At 54.6% G+C, this 9,735-nt stretch overlaps 1 protein-coding gene across 2 annotated transcripts in view; it reads right to left on the bottom strand.

Annotated features, from left to right (window-relative positions):
• MFSD2A (major facilitator superfamily domain containing 2A) overlaps nucleotides 1-4,408 on the bottom strand; it is a 12,488-nt gene extending 8,080 nt beyond the window's left edge. Inside the window, exons 1-3 of one of the 2 annotated variants that reach the window (XM_040619317.1) lie at nucleotides 4,284-4,408; nucleotides 2,727-2,858; nucleotides 1,051-1,175 (exon numbers count right to left, since the gene is read on the bottom strand). In XM_040619317.1, coding sequence (XP_040475251.1) covers nucleotides 1,051-1,175; nucleotides 2,727-2,858; nucleotides 4,284-4,376 — 350 coding nt within the window. In that variant the 5' untranslated portion in view covers nucleotides 4,377-4,408. The remainder of the gene's footprint in view (nucleotides 1-1,050; nucleotides 1,176-2,726; nucleotides 2,859-4,283) is intronic. The other variant, XM_040619318.1, reaches the window with a different exon arrangement.
• Between the last annotated feature and the right edge of the window lie 5,327 nt (nucleotides 4,409-9,735).

The following is a 9,735-nucleotide window of genomic DNA, read 5'->3' as shown; positions in this document are numbered from 1 at the left end:
GCCCCCCCCCCCCCCCGCGTGAAGCCTGGATCAAAGGCCCCAATTTGGGCCTCAGCCAGAGGCTGGCGTGATTGTGATGGGAGGGGGGCCTCGTGGGAAAGGAAGTTGTGGGGGTGGGGTGGGGGCTGTGGGAAGAGCTTTGAAGGCCGGAGACCAGGTATGGGCACCCCTGGGGCAGGAAGGCGCCCACTTGAGCCTGGATGGGCTGGAGATGAAAGGGGTATGTCCACCGCCTCCCCCCACCAAGCAGGATGTCCTGGAGGGAACCAGAGCTCCAGCCTGTCAGCCTGTCCCATGTGTCTCCCGTTGCCGTCTGATCTATGGTGCTACCTCCCCCAGCCTTGCCCTATAGCCTGAGGCTGAGTGGTGTAGGCTCTGTATCAAGGGAAAATGTAGTTGACATCATCCAAGCGGCCAGAGGTTATGGGTCTGCTATCCCATTCTGGGTAGTGCCCTCCACCCTTATCCCACCAGGAGCTACTCCGAAGGGTGCCAAATTATATATTACTTCATATGTGCCAAGCACTGTTCTAAGTACTTCACATACAAAAAATAGGTGAAAAAACCCAAGTGATAGGCATAAATATTATCTCTGTTTTGCAGATGAAGAAACTTGAGGCTCAGAGATGTTAAGCGACTTGCCCAAGGTTGCACAGCTGGGGGTGGTGAAACTGAGGCAGAATGGTTTCAGAGTGTAACCTCTCAACCGCTATGCAGCACCATCTCGGCCACTATGGTAAATGACTGAGTGGGAGAAGTTAGAATTCCAGTCTCACCGAAGGGAATGGACCTCAGGGGGCAAGGGCGCCTGGAGGAAAGGAAGCTGCTCAGTCTAGCAATTTGGCCAGCCCGGGAATGAACTGGCAGGGCATCCCAGCGCCCACGCCTGGGGCAGCTGAGGCCTCATCCAGGGTTTTGGCACTTGGGGTTTTTTCGTCATTTCTTCTCCTCACCCCACAGTCTGTGACAAGCCAGATGGAAGGATCGAGGGTTAGTAGACGTGCCGGATGCCCTGCCTTCTGCCACCTCGAAGGAGTCTCTTCTACTCACCAGGGCATGAGGCGGCCCAGGCGGGTCCAGGAAGATTTGCTAATGCAGAAGCCCACCAGGGGGTCTGTGAAGGCATCCCAAGCTCGGCCCACAAACAGGATGATGGAGGCAGAGAAAGGGTTCACCTGGAATGGGACACAGGTAGAAGATGACCCCTTCGTCCTTCTACTCACCTCAATCCTCACTGGTAGGCCAAAGCAGGGGCTCCCTCCCCATCTCAGCCAGACCCTTGGCATTGTGCACTGCTCTCACCCGGGCCTTAAGCATCTTCACTTGCCTGTTAATGGCCATAGTAACAGTTCTCTGAGAGCAGTCAGTAGCAGCATGTGCCTTAGAAATTTTCCCAGATCTGCTCCCTTATGTCCTCCCTTCCACTGCCCTTGAAAACACTCCCACCCATTAGAATGAATCCAGAATCCTTTCCTTGCTTCACTCTCGCAGCCCTGAGCTCCAGCCACCTGTCAGAATGAGCATTTGCTGGGTGACCACGATGGACCTCAATTTCCCCATCTGTATAATGGGAGTTATGACCCCTGTCTTATAGAACCAGAGTTAAAATCCCTGTCTTGTAGGTCAAGCTCTATCTTGGATGTGGAAAAAGGAATCTTTAGATGCTTTTAGAAAGTGGCCTGTCACTATCCAGTCAAGCTATTCCCTTCTCCACAAACCTTTTAGACCGGAAGAGAGAGCTTCTCTGAAAGAGAAGACTCTTCCTTATATCCATCAAAGCTCTACTATTGCTCCAGGGAGCAGGGAAGCTAGTGGTCTCTCCCACACTGTAGCTTCCCCAGTCTGACTTTCCCTACCCTCCCACTCCTGACAACAGTTCTACACCTGGATTGCACATTCCTCATATTTACACCCCACTTAGGACCCAGGCCATGGGATTTGCTCCAAAACTAGCTGCTTGAATGAAGTTATTTGTCCTTTCTGGGGCTCAGTGTTCCCCACCTAGAAATGGATACAACTAAGATGCTTTGCTTGCAGAGTCAGATGCTACGTAGAAAAGATAGCCGGTGCAGTGTGTGGGCCCCAAGAGCCATGGTTGCTGAGTTTCCCATTCTCCCATCCAGGCAAGGTGAATTCTCAGGATGCCAGGCTCCTGGCCAAAGCTTCTTAAAACAGAGCGGAGCCCTGCTTCACCCCCTAAGTATCTCTCCCAAAGACCCTGTGCACTTGCTTCACCCCCTAATATCTCTCCCAAACACCCTGTGCACTGGGCACCTTACCTGAGCCCAGCCCTTGGGGGCCCCTCTGCCCACTGACATGCCTCTGCTTCTTAGGTGAAGGTGAGATAGGCCTTATCTATAAGCCTGGCAACATCTAGCAACCCCTGAGCTGTGCCAGCTGACTGTTGTCCAAATGGGGACATCGTGTGCCATTCTCTTCTTAGANNNTCACTAGCAGGTTTCATTCTCCCTCATGCCATCGCCTACCCCTCCAGGCTCTGTTGCTCTTGCCAGGCAAGGAGAAGTTGCCTGACCTTGTCAGCTGAGACTCCTGGAGCGGATAGATTCCCCTGCTGGATACTTTCCAAAGCCTTCTTATTTCTCATCCACTGCTGACTCTGAGAGGCAGCAAAATAAGGATTCTAGTCCCATTTCACAGATGGGACAGTCCCTAGTCCTTCCCACCTCAGGATGCTGGAGGAGCCCTGGAAGGCTCAGCCCACTTACCTGAGCCACATCCAACAGGTAGATCTGCAGGAAGAACCCCAGGGCACAGCCTGTCACCTGGTAGGGGGCACCCCCAACTGCATAGCAAAGCTTGTTGCAAATGGACAACTGTTGTTTCTTCTTGGGTTCCTTCTGGGAAGAAGAAGAAAGGATGAAAAAAAGACCCAAGATCCTGGCCTCCATCCTAGAACGTTCCAGAGGCAGGACCATCCTTCCAGCCAACTCTGCCAGGAGGAACAAGTCGGCCTTGCCCTGTTCCCACCCAGGGAGAGCTCACTTCCCACAAGAAAAAAAAAAAAAGTATTCTCTATCTTAGGAACCTGGAAAAGGGGAATCCATACTGTGGAAGTTGTCCCTAAGCCATCCCATCCCCAGATTCTGAGTTAATTTAGCAGCCCACTATCACTAAAAGACTCGCCCTAAGGTCTCAGCCATGCTCTTTTCAAGTCAGAAGGGGAGCATGCTCCAGCAGTGGACCTGTCCCCACCCAGCACCAACCGCCACAACCTGAAAATCCTCTTGCTGCCAAGAGCCACCTAAGCCCAGCCCCTGCTCCCGCCCTAGTTCAGAGGCCAGGACCCACCTGCCTACTGGATGAGGACTCTAGAGAGCTGTGGGGGCCCAGCCCAGCTGGCTATGGGCACAGCTGTTCCTTCATCTGTCCCCGAGCCACCCTGTAGGCAGCTAGAGCTTCAGGCCAGCCCAGGAGCTGTCCTACTCTCCCTCTTGCTATCCCCCATCTCCAGCTCCTAGGGAACCTTGGAGAGGGGAGGAAAGGCGTCTCCTCTCGGTGCCAGGGCCCTATCTGGGTGGGGCACTAGGAAGATTGAGGTTGCCCGGGGAAAGTGGAGATTACTCAGATGGAGTAGCAGCGTAACCGCTCACCCTGGCTCCTTGCAGGGACTGGTTAATAAAACTAAAAGGAAAAGGCAGTCACCTCCCAGGCAGATATCTGTTGCCTGGGATCCACTCCCCCTGGAGCCTCCCGATTTCTTTCGGTTCTTCAGTCAGGTCCAAGAGCTCTGGGGATGGGGTCGAAGGTCAAGAGGCGCAAAGCACCGCGAGCGCCGACGCCCACACTCAAACAAACGCCTCGGAAGTAGCTCGTTCTTATGAATGAACTTGAGCGGCCCTCACCGTAGAGCTGAGGCGCAAGCGTGGGCCTATGGGGGTGGGGAGTAGGGGGCTGAGAGTTGGGGAACTAACGGGGTTTCCCCCAGATCTCTGGGGTCAGCCTGGCTTCCCACGCGGCAAACCTAAGCCACTCGTCACAGAAAAAACGGGAACCCGCACAGCAGAGCCGGGCACCACGTGAAGCTCTAGTAGCGCCGCTCCGCGGAGATGCGGGGCGGGAGGTGAGCAAAAGGGGGCGCCGGTGCCTACTTCTCCATCGGCCCCCGTCCCCGGGGCGCCCCCGGCCCTCCCCTGCAGCGGGGCCCTCCTGTCCCCGGCTAGCCCAGGACGTCCCGGAACCAAGCGTCTCCCTCGACGTCACCATCTCAGCTCTCCCTCACACCCCCTCCCCAGCCCTCCGCCCGGGGGGAGCCGGACCCTCACCTTCACCTGGGCCGGCCGTTCGGCGGCTGGGAGGATGCCGGCGGGCAGCAGCCCCGCCGCGGAGCCGCTCTCGGCGCCCTCTCCTTTGGCCATGACCCGCGGGCCACGCCGCCTGGGACCGGGGCGCCGGGACGCTCCTCTGCTGCGCGGGCCTCCGCTCCCGCCCGGGCTCCCGTCGTGACCGCCGCCGCCACGGCCGCCGCGCGCGCTCCGAAACCCGGCCGGCGGGCGAGGCTCACAGTGCCCAGCACGCCCCCTCGCGCCTCTTAAAGGCTCGGCCCCGCCCTCTCGGGTCCAATCCCGGAGCCGGCTGCCCGGGCCTCAGCCAATCCCCGCGCCCGCCGGGCCGCCCTCCCGCCAGTCGAGGCCGCCCCGCAGCTCCGCCACAGAGAGCCACGTTCTCAAAAGCCGGCATCCGGCTGGCTGCGCGTGCTCTTCGTAACCCCGGGGGAAGACCGGGCACCCACCTGACACGCACGAGGAAACTGAGGCCTGAGGCTGGAAGGGAGCTGCCCGAGGTCCCCCAGAGTGAGTTCTCCCTGGGTCTGGCCTGCAGCCCACGACTTCTGACCCCCACGCCTGGGAGACGCCGGGGGCTGGGAAGCCCAGCGCCGGGTTGAAATAGGGAGTCAGGTCGAGTCTCCCTCGCCCCCAAACCTGGATGGAGGAGGTAGTGCTGCCACTTTCAGGATCGATGTCCCTCTTTCATCCCGCAAGACTGACCATTCCCTCTTTCCAACGTTGGTTTCTCTGGGGCTCTGTGCCATGGGGGGAAAGATGAGGCCGCGACGCAGCCGCTGCGCCTGCTGGCTGGGGGCTCGCGAGTCGTGGGGGAGGGGACAGGACCACAACCACTAGTCCACAGTGATAATAACAGTGGCCTTTTATGGAGAGCTTCCTCCATGCTTGACATGATCTCCTTCAGTCCGCTCGGCAACGATGTGAGCGTGGGACATCATCCCCATCTTATAGCTGAGGAAATAAATGCAAACGCAGAGGAGTGAACCAGCTGTTATGTGGCAGAGCCAGGCCTGGCAGGTTTTGCCCCTTTCCAGAGCCTTCTCTCTTAACAGCCCTGCTCTGTTCCTCTCAGCAAAAATTACCAGAAGGCTAACTGGGATATGTGTGTCTCCCCAACAAAAAGCCCTGGGAGATACAGAGTTGCGGTGGCACTCTGGGTTGAAACAATCAAGGAAAGATTTGAAAAAGAGAGGACTGAGTAATCTGGTCCTTGAAAGAAGATGGACATTTGCCTGGAACAGACCCCGGACACAGATCCAGAAAACATGCTTTTCTGCCACCTTGGGGTCCCTTTGGCCCACATTGCCCCAGGCTTCCCAGACACTCCAGAGGCCAGGTGGGGGCCCATTTGCTTTCCTTAGTGAAGGGGCTGCTGGGATTCTCCAAGGCCACTCACCCGTTCCTGTGATTGCTGAGCTCCCGGCTCCTTATTTCTTTCTTTGTTAAGACCCCTGATTGCAGGAGAGATGAGGTCTGGCTACCCCACGATGGCCACAGCAAGCTTCCTCATATGCCGTAGCAGCTCCCATCGTGGCACACAGCTCGTGGTCACTGCTGAGCAGAGAGAGCCAAAACGAGGCAGCTGAATACTGTGAAGAGGGCACAGACTGGCCCCCATGGCTCCACCACATGCTGTGTGACCCTCTTCTGTCCCTTCCCTTCTCTGGGCCTGAGTCGGCTGCGGTGGGCTCTGTGATCCCTCCAGCCCTAAACTCTTCACTCCTGTAGCGTCACGCCGTATCACAAGTGATTTCGATCCCCCCACCCCCGACCGTGAACACCAGGATGACAAGAACCATGTCTCTTTCACTGCTGTCCGCATGAACTAGCTGGGACCTGACTCACAGTAGGAACTTCATAAATGTGTGTTCAGTGATGCGTGCTCTGTCTTCCTCCGGTACAAGCACAGGAGGGGCCCATTTGGAAAAGCCCCAGGCTCCTCCATTTACTAGCTGTGTGGCTGGTCCTGAGCAGCTCACTTACCCTCCCCATATGTAAAGTGGAGATATTAACGGTGACTACCTGGTAGGGTTGCTTTGGGTACGAAACAAGAAAACACACAGGAAGTGTTTAGCACAAGTACCTGGGAGCTGAAGCTGGGCTGGTCCCCCTCCTGGCCTGATTCCAGCCTGTCAGTGTAGCAATGCAAGATTCCAGATATGGCCTGACCACGCCAGCACAATAGGCCTATTATTTCCCCCAGTCTGGACGCGACACACTGTTAATGCAGGCTAAGACTGCTGGGCTCCAGAGCCTTTCTCTCCCATGATTAGTTCCCATCAGGTTGTGAGCAACTAAATCATTCAGATCCTTTTCACCAGAGCTGGGGTCAAGTGAGGTCTCTCCCCATCCTCTGCTTTGTGTGAATGTCTTGAAGCTCACAGAAGGACAATGTCATCTTGCTTATTCCAGCCTGGAGAAATTGTTTTGAATGCTGTTCTGTTGCTCACTGTTTTCTTTCCCTGCAACTTCGACTCCACCATCCCTACTGTCGATGGGAACAGAGCCCCATAACATACCTCCAGAGACACTCATTCACCAGCAATAGAAGCAGAGCACTGCTAATACAAAAACTCCCAATTATTGAGCACCCACAGTATGCCAGGCAAGCACAGGGCTAAGTGCTTTGTACATGCCATCTCATTTACTCCTCACAATGCCACTGGGGAGGGTAGTTTATATTCACCCCCCCCCCCATTTTAGAGGTGATGCAGCCGAGGCTTAGAGAGGGGAAGCAGTGACTAATTTTATAAACCCAGAGTGAGGCCCCTTTTTCTGACGATGAGTGTGGTTATAGACTTGTCACTGAGAGATGTCTTCCAGTTCTGACCACGTGTCTCCATTGGCCCTCTTGGCCACTCTCCTTCCTTCCCCTTTACCCCCACACCACCAGGCCTGGAGTCCAAGGGGCTGTGCTGAGGCCCTAGTCCACGATGGACAGAGGGCTCTGTTAGCCTCAGGAGCCTGGAGCAGAGACCTGGGCCATGCTTCATAGCAACATTCTTTCCCTCTAGGACAGCAGTGAAGACAGGGGCTTCTCCCTGCAGGGCAGACAGACAGCTCCCCCCTCTGGTAGGACTACCCTCCCAGCCATCCTTGACCCCTTCTGAGTCTAACCCGACCTCACAGCCTAGAGCAAATGAACTTCAGAGCACACGCCCCCCCTTGTTGCCCTCCAACTGTCTGTCCCCTCATGGGCACCATGTCCAGCCTGGGAGGCTTCTTCATATGCTCTAGCATAGTCCCCTGAGGGGGAGGCAAGCAGGTCCCCAGAGCTTTTTGGGAGGCAGAGCAACAGAGTTAAGTGCAAAGATCCCAGAGACAGGTTACCTGGCTTCATATTTCTACCATTACGGTCTACTCTTGGGTAAATTACTAAATCTCTGAGCCTCACTTTCCCCAACTGTCTGAAGGGGATAATAATTGTACCTATCTTATAGGGTTGGCATGAAGATTAAGTGGGGTGCTTAAAAGAGTGCTTGGCACAGAGTGAGCACTTGAAAAGGATGGTGATGATGATGGTGATTAACCTTATTAATACCCTTGGCAAAACCTCACCAAGTAAGGCCACTTAAGTCAGAGGGGGGAAATTTTGATGTTAATAGACACGGGCTAGATTTATGGCTGGTTACATAAGGTGGTATTTCTAGCACAACTGGATGCTGTCAGGGCATGATTTCCAGGCAGAGCGGTTGAAGTGTTGGTGCTAAGTGAAGGAGTTGTCAAGTGTGATAACTTGTAGTTTGTTATCCAATGGAAGCTCTCTTCCATGCCTAACTGGCAGACTCACCACCCTGACTTTTGGAAAAAAGAAATCAGCCCATACTTTAAAATATACTTAGCTCAGAAGCCACTAGTAAGTTTACCTTCTGGGTGGTGGGTGCTCTGAGACCAGGGAATGGTTAGAGGTAAGGACTGGGCAGGCCCTGGAGCAAGCATTTCCTGGAACAGCTGCTGTGATGGGGATGCCCCAGCCTGCTCACCATGTAGCCCCTATTGTTTGTCCTGTGGGGAGGAGGCAGGGCAGAAAGTAGGAAGGAGGGACTCTTGATGGTCCCAAGAGAGGCTCTTTGGGGAGGAAGTATCTGAGGGCCCTTGAAGTCACCAGGGAGGCTGCTAGTTCCTGCCTGGAGGTGGGTTGGGCAATTGTAGGACAGGAGAGGCCCCAAGACTGATCCGTCTGACCATAAGAGGCTACAGACCACTCCACAAGGAGGCCCCCTATCCCCTATCCTGGGCTTTGGGATTAGGCTAGGTGATGGCTCTGACTTCTGAGCCTCAGCTGTCAGGGCGTGAGGGGCATGAAGAGTGCCCAGAGATTCCCTGAGACACCTGCTGTCTCCCCAAACCAACCAGCCAGTATCCCTGTATCTTCCCATCCTGGACTCCCCCACGTTCAAGATTCTTCCCAGAAGAGAGAGAACTCCCTACTCTCTAGGAAGACTCTGCTGAGGAGAGGTAAGAATGATGATAGAATAGAAGAAGCTGAGTAGGCCAGAGAGCCCTTCTGAGCTGGGTGGCTCAGAGAGCTACACCATCTGAGGCCATGGTGTAGTTCAGAGTCAGCCCCGATGGTTGGACCAACCTACCAGGTAGCCTCAGAATCCACAAGGTCAGGCAAAGCGCTCTCTGAGCAGGAGCTTAGAGTCTGGCCTCAGAAGAAGGGGTCAGGGCTGAAGCCTGAGCGATGCGTCTCCCTTCGTACGCTGGCCAGCCCTCTGCCCTGGCTCTCCATATGCTCACACCACGTCCCTGCACGGAGGCCCTGCCTTGGTTTGCTGGCCTTGACCCTGTCCGAGTAAGATTTTCAGAGTAAGTGTCTTGCTGGGCTAAGGCCAGCACGGCAGGAGCAGAGCCTGCCTTGGGAAGCCTGAAGTCCCTGCCCTCTAGACTTCCTTTTACCCATCTGCCCAAAAAAAGCAGGTTGGACAACCTAGCACCAAGTAATGGCTGCTTCTGCTTCCTCTGTGGCATGTGGAGAACTGGCTGGAGAACTGGTAACCCGTGATCCCATGCTGATAAGGAGCAAGAGAACAGCATAGTTGGGGCCTTCAAGAGTGGCCTGGAGTCAGTCTTGTCAGGGTTTGAATATAGTTCTGTCTCTAGCTAGTTCCATGACTCTAGGCAGGTCACTTCTCTGAACTTCATTCATTTGATCTGTAATAATAGCTCACAGAGTTATCCTGAGGATCAGGTGAGATGATGTGTGTATGCAAAACAAACCTTACCGTTGGCTCTTAGCATATGCTCATTTCTTTCCTTGGTCCATTCCCTCTGATTGGCAGGATATCTTTGCTTAAGAGGCAGTGGGAAAACATTTCTGTTCTGGGTTTAAAAACTTAAAATATGAGGTAAAAAAATGTTTAAATGTTTATTATACTAGAATTAAAAATATAAATAAATAAAAAATTTTTAAAAACTTAAAGTGCTG

The sequence above is a fragment of the Ursus maritimus genome, unplaced genomic scaffold (assembly GCF_017311325.1).
Source record: "Ursus maritimus isolate PB19 unplaced genomic scaffold, ASM1731132v1 scaffold_32, whole genome shotgun sequence".
NCBI lineage: Eukaryota > Metazoa > Chordata > Mammalia > Carnivora > Ursidae > Ursus > Ursus maritimus.
This window is presented reverse-complemented; position numbering and strand designations above follow the sequence as displayed.